This window comes from Marmota flaviventris, chromosome 1 (genome assembly GCF_047511675.1).
Source record: "Marmota flaviventris isolate mMarFla1 chromosome 1, mMarFla1.hap1, whole genome shotgun sequence".
In the NCBI taxonomy this organism is placed as follows: domain Eukaryota; kingdom Metazoa; phylum Chordata; class Mammalia; order Rodentia; family Sciuridae; genus Marmota; species Marmota flaviventris.
In genome coordinates, this window is record NC_092498.1 from 124,301,465 (window position 1) to 124,314,767 (window position 13,303).

The following is a 13,303-nucleotide window of genomic DNA, read 5'->3' on the forward strand; positions in this document are numbered from 1 at the left end:
AGGGCAAACTGCAGAGCTTCCCTTTTGAGAGCAACAGGCAAAGTTCTGCGGGACCAAATTTAGCCCAAGAAAACAATTATTATCAGGGGCTTTTGTCTGTTTTTGGTGCCAGGCATGGGACCAAGGCCTCTGCATGCTAGTCCACCACTGAGCCACAGCCTTGGCCCCTCCAAGGAGTTCTAAAGCTATGTCTGAAATGGAAGGACTGCAAAAGAGGCAGGCATGGGATGCGAGATCCAGCCTGACCTCGCACTCAGGACAGAATGATACCGTAACCCACAGTCGTAATCCACAGTCGTGCACAGGATGAGACCACCTTCTGTAAGAACACAGCAGAAGGATGGGGCAGAGCTTCCCAGGACCCACAAGCCGGACAAGGCAGGGTGAGCTGGGACCTATCAGCAGCTGAAAAAGGACATGGGGGTCAACAGGAAACCAAAAGTATGAGGCTGGCCCTAGAGAACAAGGGAACCGCGAAGGGAGCGCAGATTTGGGGGCTCAGGGACCTCCGGCAGAATGCTTGGAGGCTTCATACTCAGGCAACTCCACTGCGCAGGGCCACGAAGCCAGCCGCCACCAGCAGCCAGCCCAGCACAGGGTCGCAGAGATGCACAGCCCGAGGACCGCATAGCCCCAAGGCTGCGCTGAGCCAGACCCGCAGAGCCCGAGCACCGCGTAGCCCTAGGGCTGCACAGCGCCAGACCCGCAAAGCCCGAGGACCGCAGAGCGCCGGAATCGCACAACGCCAGACCCGCACAGCCCCGGGGACCGCATAGCCAGGGCCCGCACAGCGCCGGGACCGCATAGCCCCAAGGATCGCACAGCGCCAGGCCCTCACAGCGCCAGGACCACACAGCGCAGGGCCCGCACAGCTCGCCGCGTGCACACAGGACTCCGACCCGGCCCTGCTTGGGCACAGACGACGCGCCGCGGCCCAGGCCCACAGGTCGCCCCCTGCCTCTCGGCCCTCGGCCCCGCCCGCCCGCGACAAAGCGCCGCCGCGGCCTGCTCCAGACGCGACGCGGGCGGCGGGGCCCACGGCGGCCGCCCAGATAGCTGCCGACTGGCTCCCCGCCCGCCCGGTCGCGGCCTCCAGCTCACCCTGGGCCACGGGGCTGCGAAGCACAGCGTCCAGACCGAAGAAGGCTTGAGCGCGCCGCAGCCGCTCGACGCATCCGGGTCCGCGAACGCAGGAAGCGGCGGCGCGACGGCGCGGCGGCTACGGCAAGCTGGAGGGACGCGCGACGCCCGGCCCGCCTCGCCACTCCCCACCGCGCGGTGGCGCAGGACGGCGAGGACGGCGAGCTAGAGAGACGCGGCGGCGGGCTAGAGAGGCCGGCGGGCTCGTGCGAGCTCCCGAGGCTTCGGGGAGGGCCGGGGCGTGGCCACAGCCTCAGGGAGCGGTCGGCGTAGGTAGAGGACTGGCTTGGGAGGCTTCGGGGAGGGCTCGGGTGGGCCGGGCGGAGCTGCCGCGTGGGCGTGTGGGCCGCGGCCAGGGAGTCGAGAGCGGCGAGCGGTCGTGACAAGGCCTTCGGCGTCATTGGGCACCAAAGAAATGCAAATCCGAGCCAGGACCAAATTGGCCTTCGCTCGGGGCGCTGGAGAAAAGCGTCAGCAGCGCAAGCGGGCGCCGTGGGCAGGGGCAGAGGGCGGCGCAGAGGGGCTGGCGCGTACGGCAGCTCGCCCCCGCAGCGGCCCGCACCTGCGGGCACACCTGGCCACCCGCGAGGTCAGTACTCTTCATTCACATCAGGGGCTGGACGATTTCCTGCACTGGGAGCCTGGGAACAGAGCTGTCTTGCCAGGGGTCGGGGAGCAGGCAGGGAGCGACTTCAAACGTCCGTGGGATTTTCATTTGGAGTATTAAAAATGTGAAATTAGTGCTGATAGTTGCACGACTTGGAGAGCTTACTAAGTCACTCTTTGTACACTTTACATGAGTGGATTCTGTTGAGTGCAGGAGTGCCCACCTGTCATTCGAGGGACTCTGCAAGCTGAGGCAGGAGAATGGCAAGTTCAAGACCAGCCTGAGCAACTTATAATGAATGCCCTGTCTCAAAATAAAGGGCTGGGGACATGGCTCAGTGGTTAAGCACCCAGGGGCTCAGTCCCAGTAAGACACAATGATTGATGCAGGTGCACACGCCCACACTTGAGGTATGCTGGGGACAAAGGAGAAAGCCCCGGCTGTGAAAGGGCCCGAGTGGTGGAAGGGATTCCAGCACACCAACGGTGGGCTCCCCCTCTGGACACTGAGGTGGCAGCAGTGGAGAGACCTAGTTAGAAAGGGCAAACTCCAAGCCCAGGCTCCATGCAGGCACTCTGGGACAGAGAGGAGGCCCAGAGACTGGGGACACAGAGTGGTGTATTCCAGCAGCAGGCCAGCAGCTGGCTGAGGCCAGACGGGGGCTTGCCTGCCCAGGCAGCCATCTCAAGGCACAGAAACAGGGGTGCCCGCTCGGGTCTAGGGAGAGGACAGGGTAGACACAGTGTGCTGCCCTGGGGCTCCAAGCACCTGGCCCTTCCTGCCCTGCCTCTCATGGAGGGAGCAGGTCTGTGTTCCTCAGCATCTTTCCTGATGCAGCCATTTCCCACTCATGTCTCTTAACCCCCCCCCCCAAAAAAAAGTGAAAAACAAAAAGGAAACAAGGACTCACTAAGCAAAACATACTTATTTAATAAGAAAATCGCTTCTTTAAAAAAATAGTGTCTTCACGTGCCAAGGCGTGCACAGGTAGCTGGAGCAGAGCTGGCTAGGCGGCACTCCTGAGATGGGGACTGGAGACAGCATCCTGAGGCAGCTCTGGGCTCCCGGTGCTCACAGCAGGCAAGCTGCACCATCTTACCTCCAGCCCCACAGCCTCAGTCAGTGTCTCCACCCCCGTCCCCTTCGCTGCCATCCAGGGGACTGGGGACCTGCGGAGGGGCAGACAGAAAGGACTGTGAGGCCAGCACTTGCGTGCACACACACACACTCTCCTGCATGTGGGAGGACCCACCAGCTGAGCAGCGGCCCCCAGCCAGGAGTCTGACGGACAGCTCCTTCTTGTTCTAAAATATACACTGTACTAGGTCCCTTGCAGAGCCCCCTGCATCAGACTGCCCTGCCGGACGGAGGGGAGCAGAGTCGCCTGAGCGGGTCAGGGGTGGGAACGCCTGGCAGCTGAGCATGGGGCACAAGCAACCCTTGCTTGCAGCAAGGAGACCTGGACTCAGACTGGCCAAGAGCATCATCCAGCACTAGCTGGTGAACCCCGCCCACAGGACATCCCTACTGAGCACAGGCCCCAGAACACAAAGCAGTGGGAAGAGAGGGAGGCAGCCAGTGCCAGATGGAGGCAAGTTTCCAGGGCGCTGACCATGCGGTCACATGCCCTGGGCCCACCCCTCCAGCTGCATGTGAACTTGGGAAGTGACACTTGCCCATCTATCTACTAGGAGGAGGAGAAGCACTACTGCCCAGCCTCCCCACATGCAGGCTCTGGACCTGCACCTCACAACCAGTGCCTACCTTGGTGCCTGTCCGGGCCGCCGAAAGCGCAGTGGCACTGAAATCATGGACGGGCAGGGTGCTCAGCCACTGGGCCATGGACCGCTCGTCCCGCTCAGTGCTGACGATGGTGGGGTAGATATGCTGCTCCTTGAAGGCCGCCACCTTCCCCTCCTCCTGTGCCCAGTCCAAGGGCTCGTGCAGCCCATCACCGCCAAAGCGCTGGTTGTACTTCTCAAAGTGCACCCTCTCCAGGACCAGGCCAAGCCCTGGCGCTTTGGGCACATCCACCTTCTCCTCCCCCCAGCTACGCTCCAGCACGCTCTCCGGGGCGTAGCCCTTCACGATGGCCACCACCAGGCCCACCATCTTCCGAATCTGGTGCATCATGAAGCTCTGGCCCTTCACCTTGATGACGGCGAACTCCAGGCCCTCGCGCAGGAATGGCTCCTCGCAGTACATGTCCAGGATGTAGCGCCGGGCACTGGGCTCCCGCGGCCCCTTCTGCGAGGTGAAGTTGTGGAAGCTGTGGGTGCCCTTGTAGCAGGACAGGAGTCTATTGACGAGCCGCAGGGTCTCTGGGCTCAGGCGGTAGGTCTCGTCCTGCACATCGCGGTCCTTGTGGGCAAAGGCAAAGGTGGGCAGCATGTACAGGTAGGTCCTGGCATCACACTTGTTCTTGGAGTTGAACCCACCTGTGACCCTCTTCAGCCCTGGGGGGTACACGAGGAGAAGCAGGTGAGCATGGTGCAGGACTGGCTGCCCACTCACCACGCTGAGCACAAAGCACTACCAAGAGTTGGGCTTTTGGAGCCCGGCACAGTGGCCACACCTATAATCACCACAACTCAGGAGGCTGAGGCAGGAGGATGGCGAGTTCAAAGCCAGCCTCAGCAATGGTGAGGCCCTAAGCAACTCAGTGAGACCCTGTCTGTAAATAAAATGCAAAATAGGGTGGGGATGGGGATCAGTGGTTGAGTGCCCCTGAATTTAATCCTCGGTAACCCCCCAAAGAGTTGGGCTTTTGGGTCCTGAATTCCTATCTTAAAATGAAACACAAACACAAGCCCGACTGACAGACCAACAGAAGCATGTGGGTCTGCTGAGGCTGGTGCTGGCGAGGGTGTGACGACACTGAGTGGCAGGCAGCCTCTGGGTGTAGACCCCTGCGGCCTGCACATGCGTGGTCACTAGCCGACTGAGAAGTGCTGCAGTGGCCAGGGACACTCTTGCTCCAAGTCACGCTACTGACACGGCACTTGCAGCAGAAAGACTGGACACAACCTCCAGGCCCACAGGCACAGACCAGAGGTGGAGAGAAAGCAGTTCTGGCCTCAGGAGCAACCTCCAGAAGCTGAGCACAGGCCTTTGGTACGAGGGGCTGCTCAGTAAAAGGGCAAAACACAGGCTGGGACACCCGGGGCGTATGGCTGCACTTGCACAGGAAATCCTTGGAAGAATAAGCAAGAGCCCAGTGAAGTGATGCACGCCTGTGATTATAGCAACTCAGGAGGCTGAGGCAGGAGGATCCAACTTCAAAGCCAGCCTCAGCAACTGAGTGAGTCCCTGAGCAACTGTCTCCAAGAAAAAAAAAATTTTTTTAGTAGTGCTGGGGATTGAACCCAGGGCCTTGTGCATGTGAGGCAAGTACTCTACCAACTGAGCTAGATCCCCAGCCCTAAATACAAAAATTTTTCAGTTTGTATTGTGTACAATCTGTGAAAGGAGATTGAGAAAGTGGTCACACACAAAAAAAAGCAGCAACAGAGACTGTGATGATCTATGCCACCCAAGGCCTAAAACCACCTGGCCCTTCAGAGAAACCCCAGAGCAGGACTGGATGGCTCCCGGGGGCAGTGGCCTGCATGCACAGGAAGCTGGGTTCATCTCCAGCAGCACCAAAGAAAGAAGGACACCCCTAAGCAGTCACCAACAGACACAAATCACAGGTACTAACCAGAAAAGCTGTTAATTAAATGGAATAAGGAGCATCAGTTAATCCAAAAGAAGGAAGGGGGAACAAGGCACAGAGGTCAAGGGGGAAAAGAGCAGGACGGAAGTCTGCACAGTCACACCACCCAAACAGCACAGGCCGGGTACGCCACTTGCAAGGCAGAGGTGGTCAGGCTTTTCTCTCCTTTTTGAAAAGGGCCTTCCCCAGCACTGAAGAACAAAGCACTTGAGTGCAGCTCAGCATGCACGCAGCGTGCACAGGACCCTGGGTTCAATTCCTGGCACCACAGACCCGAGAGCCTAGAAATCCCACTCATCAGACCTGCTAAAGAACATCTCCTCTGTCCTGACCATGGCCTGGAGTGTCACACCCAGCTCTACAGGACAGGTGCGGCAGGAGGACCCGGGGCCGGGGCCCAAAGGAGGCAGGAACACTGAACTCCAGAAGCAGGACTGAGCAGCTGCTGCACTCTCTGGCCATTCCCAGGGACATGGCAAAAGGAGGGAGGCCTGCACAGCCTCCAGTCTAGAAACCACCCACCCCTGGCTACAAGGCTTACCCAAAATCCTGATGTGGGAGGGAAGGTGGCTGTTGATCTTGTCTAGAATGTCATCAATCAGCCACACCTTCAGGGACACTACCTGGCCAGCTGCAGACACACCCTGTAAAGGAAGCAAAGTGAGGAGTGACCTGGCCCTCCAGCTCAATCTATGGCACACTGGTCCTGAGATAAGAGGCCAGCAAATGCCCCAGCCCGCACACAAGTCCTGCTTCTCGAAGTACACCAAAGGCAGGAATTCACTGAAAAGGCAGTGTCCACACCCACAGGGTGAGAGCAGCAGAGCTTGCTGCAGATGACCTAGGGCCCAACAGAGCACTGAATCAAGGAACAGACTAGCCCTGGGCAGTCAGGAAGCAAAATCCCACGTAAGACCGGACTCCCAAAGATTCAGGAAGAAAGAAGGTACAGTGTAATCCACAGGACTAGAATGAGTGCAGCCAGGAACAGGCTCCCTGTCTGCCGCAACAGGAGACGCCTGGGCACCGGGAGGGCAAGGTTCTGCACAGGCCAGGAGGGGCCTCTGGGAACACAGGCTCGGATGTGGGGTGAAAGCTGACTGACTCCACACTACACCCAAGGTGTAGGCGCCACACCTGCAATCCCAGCACCTCAGGAGTCTGAGGCAGGAGGGTCGCAAGTTCCAGGCCAGCCTCAGCAACTTAGACCCTGTCTCAAAAGTAAAAAGGGCTGGGGATGCTGCTCGGTGGGAGAGCGTCCCTGGCTTCGATTCCCACTGGACAAACGCCCACGTTTGGAGAGGCTTTCTTCATCAGCTCAGGTACATTTTAACTTCTTCTACCTTGAAGACAACTGGATACGTAAACGGAAGAATGAAATAGAGAGTAAAGCACTAAGACCACAGAACTGCGTCCCAGCCACTGAGGGCGGAGGCCCGGGAGGTGCAAGTCTGAGGCCAGTCTGGGCAGCACAGCGAGACCCCTGTTTACCAAACAAAAATTTCAAAAACCCACAAACAACAACAGGAACCACAGAACTACCTCTGCTTTGGGACACCAAATCTATCACTGTCCTCATGCCCTGAAACTAAAATTGCAGGCCACGGGTTCCCCACACCTCCCTCTAGGGCGCTCTGACTCTGGGTTCCTGCCTAGCCTGCAGATCCAGGAGACCCACATGCCTTTGAAACTACGTTTCTCGGAACAAGATCCAAAATTTTATTCAGATCCCCAGGGGACTGTGACTCACAAATCGCTGTCCAGGACAGACTCCGGTGTCTCAGGCAGCCTGCAGGCCAGGCAGGCAGAAACCAGGGATAAGAGCCAGCTTGTTCCCAGTACTGGGTGCCACCAAGAGGCGCATGCTCTCAGGCCCCGTCACCCCACCTGCCCATACAGGTGCCCTAGGTGACACACCTCCAGCTCTAGGGCCCGGGCCCAGGCCCAGGCACAATAGTCCCATGCTGACCGGGGCTGAGTCCAGGAGGGGTTGTAAGCCCATCAGAAACGCATACTGGCTCAAAGACCTGGCACATGCACGGGGCAGAGCACACCCATGAGGAGTCTGTGTTGCTCGCATGTTGCAGTGAGTACGTCCTGCACACGCCGAGCAAGAGCTGACAGTCTACCATGTACGGGCCCTCACATGTGGCTCGTAGACAGCACACCTTCATTAGTGTGGCCTTCGTGACCACGGCTGTGTCTGCATCCAGGGGCTGATGTGGATGGATCTAAAGCATTGGTCACAGCCACTGCACCACCTGCGGAGGCAAGTCTACCTGAGACAAGTGAAAGGAGAGTGTGAAGGCCAGCAAGGACACAGTGGGGCCAGCGGCGGGCACCTGATGCTGCCACTGTGAGCTCGTCCTGCTCCTAGACTTCAAAGAGAAAGGTCTTTTCCATTTAGGCTCATCTGTGCCTGTCCTGTCCGCCAGGGTCCTGACGAACAGAGCACCAGGATGGCAGGCAGCCAAAGCTGCTGGTGCCCACAGGCAAGGGGCAGAGAACACCACCCACCTTGTCAGTGCGGGCACAACGCTGGAAAGACATTTTCCTCATATCTTCCCCATGATTCTCAGGAATGCAGCCTGCCTGGACCAGGGCAGATACCAGGTCGTCCTCGATTGTCTTGAACTGTGAGGACCCCACATTCCTCTGGAAAAGAGATGGGACACTTCACTTCCCTGGAGCCTGCAGCGCACACACAGCCAGCAGCTGGGGATGAGAGAGTCCACTGGGCCCAGTCTCTGCCTGGTCCACACCACAGCACGTGGAGCGCAGCAGCCCACATTGTGTCACTGGCATCCAGCCCACAGAGGGCAGCCCCACCCTGCCACTGTCCCTGACAGGTGACAGGGCCTGCCAAAGCTGGGTCTGGCATAGCAGCTTTTACTAACCCTTCAGCTCCTGGAAAAAGCAAGTGAAAGCTGTAGAGGCAACTGCAAGGAACAGACAGAAGCCTGCTGCTTGATGAGCTGGGTGGAGAGATGGGGCCTCCCTGCCCTCGGCAAAGAGGTCCGTGGCCCTACTGACCTTCTGCGTCCAGGAGCTGCACAGTCCCTCCTCTGAGCCTGAGTGTGCCTGGCCCATTTGACACCCCATTCAGAAGGTGATGAAGTCACCAGCTCACTCAAGGCCACATGCAGGGAAGCCACTGAGATGGCCCACCACCCTGGGAGATGACCTGTGTGCCCTGAGGACTTGGGTCCCTGCGTGAAGCCACAGTGGTGCCAGGAGAGCAGAGCTGAACCCAGCCAGCCTTTCCCAGGCACAGTCTCACCTGCATGCCGTGGTAGCCCTTCCCTGAGTAGGCCATGAGCAGTACAATCTTGCGCTTGGGCAGTTTTCTCGGCCGCTCCTCCTCCTCGCTGCCCCTGAGCCTCTTGGGCGGGTACTGTGTGTCCTCCCAGATCCAGCCACCTCGGGCTTTTCTGTCCTGCTGGTGTGAGGCCCGTGCTGGGTGCATCTCCTTCCCGGCCATGGTGGGTAGGCTGAGAGGACATGGTTGTGAGTGGGCCAAAGCAGGCAGGGGCAACAGGGTGCAGACCTGCCAGGCTGTACCCATCAGGCCCATTCCAGCCCTCACTGGGGACCTTGCCCAGGGGTGGCCTAGTGTGGGCTGGTCATGGGGCGGGGTCCTCAGCAGGGATGGGCACCACAGGACTGCAGGAAGCAGGGCCCTTGTAGGACAGCAGCCCACGGCAGAGGCAGGCGGCCCATGGCAAAGGAGAATAGCAAGGGGCAGGGGACGAAGTGCGGGGAGGTGAGCAGTGCAGGGAGGAGGGGGCAGCGGTGGGCAGCCTGGGGCAGCGGTGGGGCATCACAGGCAGAAGGGGACAGAGGCAGCCAGTGACAGCCGGCACGGGGCGGGTGGGCAGCGCTGGGCGGCGTGGAGCAGCAGGCGGCCTGCCCGGTCTTTACCCGGGCGCGCGCGGGCCGGGGCGCGCCGGCCACCGTCCCCAGGCTCTCCGCAGCGCGGCCTGCAGGCCCGGGACGCCCATGCGCGGCGAGCGGGGCGCCGAGCTCCGAGCTTGAAGCAGCCCCAGTCCCAGGAGGCCCTCTGACCTCCCCCGGCCCTCCTCCCGCCGCCCTCGAGTAGGGCCCAGCCCGCGCGCCGGGACCTGAAGGGCGCCCACCCTCCCCACTCACGGCCGCCGACGGAGCCGAGGCCGAACACGTGAGCCAGGGCGGAAGCGGGCGGGCGCCCAACGGCAGCCGAGCGGGGGCAAAAGTCCTCCGCGTCAAGATGAGGCGGAACCAGAAAATCTGGGGACTGGATGGGGCGGAGCTGGGGCGGAGCATGGGCCGAGGCTCCCTCCCAGGCCTCAGTTACCGAAGGCCAAGGCCCACAGCAGACATCCAAAGAGAAGCCCTTGGCCCTGCAGTATCCCAAAAGGGAATCCATTTTGTTAAGGTTAGGGTAAGGGTATGAATGAGCCACTGTGAGGATCCCTAGAATAAACAAGTGATCATACCAGCTGACACATTCATTAACTCGCCCAATCCTTGCTCCCTCCCGGAGTGGCAAGCACCATCCTCACTCCCACGTTACTGAAGAGGATCCTCGGAACAGAGAGGTACATCCCATGTCCAAGGTCGCACAGCCGCACCCCTGGCACTGACAATGCACCAGGGTCCTTGCATTTTCCACCCACTGGCTTGGCAGGGTGCAGACAGCATGGGGCCCAGGATTCCTGGCTTATTGTGGGTATTGATACAGCACTTGCCGTTGCCAGGCAAAATTCCAATCGGTGTCACACTAGCTGGATCAGTCCTCGTGGAACCATGGATAAGGCTGTGCTGTTTCTCCACATTACAGTGGGGGAGGATGAGGCATGCGGCACTGAAGGGGCTTGTTTGGCATTCAGACCCAGCCTTCACCTCTACTGTATTTTATTTGCAGTGTTAGGGGCACCAAAGCCAGGGCCTCACACGTAACAGGCAAGCTTTCCACCACTGGGCTACACCCCAAGGCCCCAGCTGCATCTCTGCTCCTAACACTGACTACTTATGCCTCTTGCCAACCTTTTATTTGTTCAAGCAAGGATGACATTTTTTAAATGCTGCCACTTTCATTTCCTTTAAATGGAGAATGTTTAATGTCATGGAAAGCTCATTACATTGTTCTTGTTTTTTTGCCAAAGACTAGTGTACAATTTTCCAGAGCCAACATGGTCCCTGGTCAAGCACCCACAGCAGACAATGTAAAGGCCAGTCCCCCCGTTTTCTGAATACCACGTTCACCCTGAGCACCCTCAGCCTGCATTCCTTTTGACTCTTTTTACTTTCAGAGAAGTGTAGCTGACCTCTGCCCCACCCTTGCTGACTCCCAACTCCGCTTTCCCACTTGCCCTCACAAAGGCTCCCTCCCAGATGATCCAGGACCCTCTCCCCTACTCAGGATCCTAAGATGAATCACATCTGCCAAGTCCTTCCTACCAGCTACAACATGCTCCCAGTTTCCCAGGAATCAGGGCCTGCACACCACAGGGGACCATGACTCAGCTGACCACATGCTTTAATTTGGGGCAGGAAGGAGCCCTGTAGGTACACAGGGCAAGCATGTTCCATCAAGAGTGCAAAGCCCCGGGGCAGGAGCATGCCAGGTGGGCCCCACGAAGGGCTTGCTCCCTCCTAAAGGTGGAGGCTTTAGGGCCAGGGGCATCCACCTAGAGCCTGTAGGGTGCCTGCTGAAGGAGAAAGCCACAGGAAATAAGGCCAGAGTCTGGGACCTTGTGGACACAGAAGGTTGTGGCTTTGGTGCTGAGTAACCGGGAGACCAGAAGGCCCAATGGATGCCCCTTTCTGGGACCATTCATGGACTATGTGGAGTGGGTGAGGCTGGTGGCCAGAAGGGGAACAGGAGAAAGTGACCCACCCATGCATGACAACTCCCAGGCCATCTCGCCTGCCATTATTCTAGGAGGGAAGGGTCCCGAGCACAGGCACACAAGAGCACCTGTCCCGTCAGAGGAGCTGGGATCCCTTCCCAGAGCAGCTCTCTGTGCCTTTGCAGCTTGAGGCATCCGCGAGACACACCTCGCCTGGTGGGAGCGCACAGCTGGGCAGTTCTGCGTCTGCTGGGACCACGGTCTCCCCCAGCCAGCAGGACACAACCCAGCCTGAGGCGCTATGCTGTGCCCTGGGAGGTCAGTCTCCACCCCAGCCAGCCCCTCTCAACACACTAAGCCTCCTGACCAGTCGCAGCAGCCAGGTCCAAGCAAGGTGCTCCCGTCTTTGCCTCTGACGCACTCCTGTCCCCCACAATACTCTGTGCTGGCCACACCTGCTCCCTCCTTAACAGATGATGGTGTCACCTCCTTAACAGATGATGATATCACGTCGACTTGAACCTGTCTGTGGAGGGCAAACTGAGGCCCACGAGTGGGGACAGAGGCCCAGGGTGTCCTGCTTCTGTGCTAGAGCAGGGACTGTACGCCCTCCTGGCTAAGAGCACTCACCCTGGGCCCCAGTGCACAGGCCAGCCTCCCGGGCCACCTCTTCCCCTCAGGCTCTAGTGCACAACGCCTGCCCAGGCTGGGGAACTCAGGGTGCCTTTAAGAAAAGGACAAGCCATAGACATGGGGTGTCCTCAGTAGCTCCCGGGCTCAGGCAGAGGAGCAGGTGGGCACAGGGCAGTGAGCCATTCTGTGTGATGGGATGGTGCACACGACCACACATTCGTCAAGACCCACAGGTTGTGTACCCCCCCAAAAAAATGAGCCAACACCCTGTCTGGTGGCTTCAACAGCACCTCCCAGGACCATGGCTCCTCAGCACAGGACGCCAGGGCGCAGAAACAGCAATCCACTCTGTGGGCCTCCCTGCTTACTGCAAACCTACAACTGCTCAAGTGTGAACCCAGAACACCAGGGCCCTGACACCAGCGGGCACGTCCCTCACAGGAGCAGGGCCCCAGCCCGCCCCGCCTACCCCGCCCAGGGAAGCTTCTTCCCAGCTGAGAAGCATCTGTGTGTGCTTCAGGTCTCCAGGGCTCCCCAGGCAGACCCTCAGACCCTTCTCTTCAGACTTCCAAGATCTGCACCTCCCACTTCCTCCAAGATGCAGCCTCCCAATGAATTGCATTTAATACTGCAGTTACTTTGCTTATGAACACAGCACAGGTTGGCCGTTGACCTCTCCACCTTAGACATGGGCACTTACAGAGAGGAGTCAAAGAGGGGCCTATGTTAGTGCATCTGTTACTGGGGTACCTGTAGAACTGAAAACCTGGACTTCCTGAGCAAAAACACTAACCTTAGGATCCCACAATAAAAGGGCAGAATTAGCCCACTAAAATGGGCAAAGGAACTGAGGCAGGAGGATCAGTTTCCAGGGCAGCCTCAACAATGCCATGAAACCCTCTCTCAAAATAAATGAAAAGAGAAAGGGCAAAGGAGCCAGTACAGTGGCCACCACTGTAACCCCAGCTACCTGGAGGCTGAGGCAGGAGGACCAGTTGCCAGGGCAACGTAGTGAGACTCTGCCTCAAAATTAAAAGGGACTGGCTGGGGCTCTGTGGCCAAGTGCCCTGAAGGTTCTCACAGTGTGCAGGGGTCCTGGCAGTGTCGAGGGCTATGGCAGCTCCTGTGTAAAACAGGGGTTCCACCTGACCCTGGACACCGTCCTGGTCCACCTCCCAGAGGAGTCAAGCCAGTGGCTGCCCTGGGCCCCACTACTCCCCTCAGCCTGGGGGGCTGTTTCCATTAGGAGGGCAAAACATAGCATGATTCCAGAAAGCTGTCCCTGGCTCTGGCTCTGACTGGGCTTTGCTCCCAAAGCTAGGTGAGCTGCTGTGGGGACCGTGGGAGGCCCCAGAATCCTCACTTGGGCTGGGGGAC

General features: G+C 59.0%; 2 protein-coding genes across 10 annotated transcripts in view; both read right to left on the reverse strand.

Annotated features, from left to right (window-relative positions):
• The window catches only part of Ep400 (E1A binding protein p400), a 100,899-nt gene extending 99,696 nt beyond the window's left edge, over nucleotides 1-1,203 (reverse strand). For all 7 annotated transcript variants that reach the window (XM_027952026.2, XM_027952025.2, XM_071615866.1 and 4 more), the window contains exon 1: nucleotides 1,102-1,203. The gene's annotated coding sequence lies outside the window, so the exon portion shown is untranslated. The remainder of the gene's footprint in view (nucleotides 1-1,101) is intronic.
• A 1,450-nt stretch (nucleotides 1,204-2,653) lies between these two features.
• Pus1 (pseudouridine synthase 1) lies at nucleotides 2,654-13,289 on the reverse strand. 3 transcript variants are annotated; one of them, XM_027951999.2, is made up of 6 exons: nucleotides 9,612-13,289; nucleotides 8,743-8,953; nucleotides 7,980-8,117; nucleotides 6,004-6,106; nucleotides 3,512-4,203; nucleotides 2,654-2,916 (listed from the first exon to the last, which is right to left on the reverse strand). In XM_027951999.2, the coding sequence occupies exons 2-6, from the start codon at nucleotides 8,941-8,943 to the stop codon at nucleotides 2,863-2,865; spliced, it is 1,188 nt and encodes a 395-aa protein (XP_027807800.2). In that variant the 5' UTR covers nucleotides 8,944-8,953; nucleotides 9,612-13,289; the 3' UTR covers nucleotides 2,654-2,862. The 3 variants fall into 3 exon arrangements, with proteins under 3 accessions (XP_027807800.2, XP_027807798.2, XP_027807797.2); XM_027951997.2 differs by lacking the exon at nucleotides 9,612-13,289 and adding an exon at nucleotides 9,384-9,562; XM_027951996.2 differs by lacking the exon at nucleotides 9,612-13,289 and having other exon boundaries at nucleotides 8,743-9,372.
• Between the last annotated feature and the right edge of the window lie 14 nt (nucleotides 13,290-13,303).

What these genes read in the sequence shown, in the direction of transcription:
- Pus1 (XM_027951996.2), bottom strand. Translation starts at nt 9,036, where the DNA reads ATGGGCCTGATGGGTACAGCCTGGCAGGTCTGCACCCTGTTGCCCCTG. An exon ending in GTTGTGCCCGCACTGACAAG is followed by an intron (nt 6,107 to 7,979) that starts GTGGGTGGTGTT and finishes CTTCCTTTACAG; the next exon opens with GGTGTGTCTGCAGCTGGCCA. An exon ending in CTCCCACATCAGGATTTTGG is followed by an intron (nt 4,204 to 6,003) that starts GTAAGCCTTGTA and finishes TGTACCCCCCAG; the next exon opens with GGCTGAAGAGGGTCACAGGT.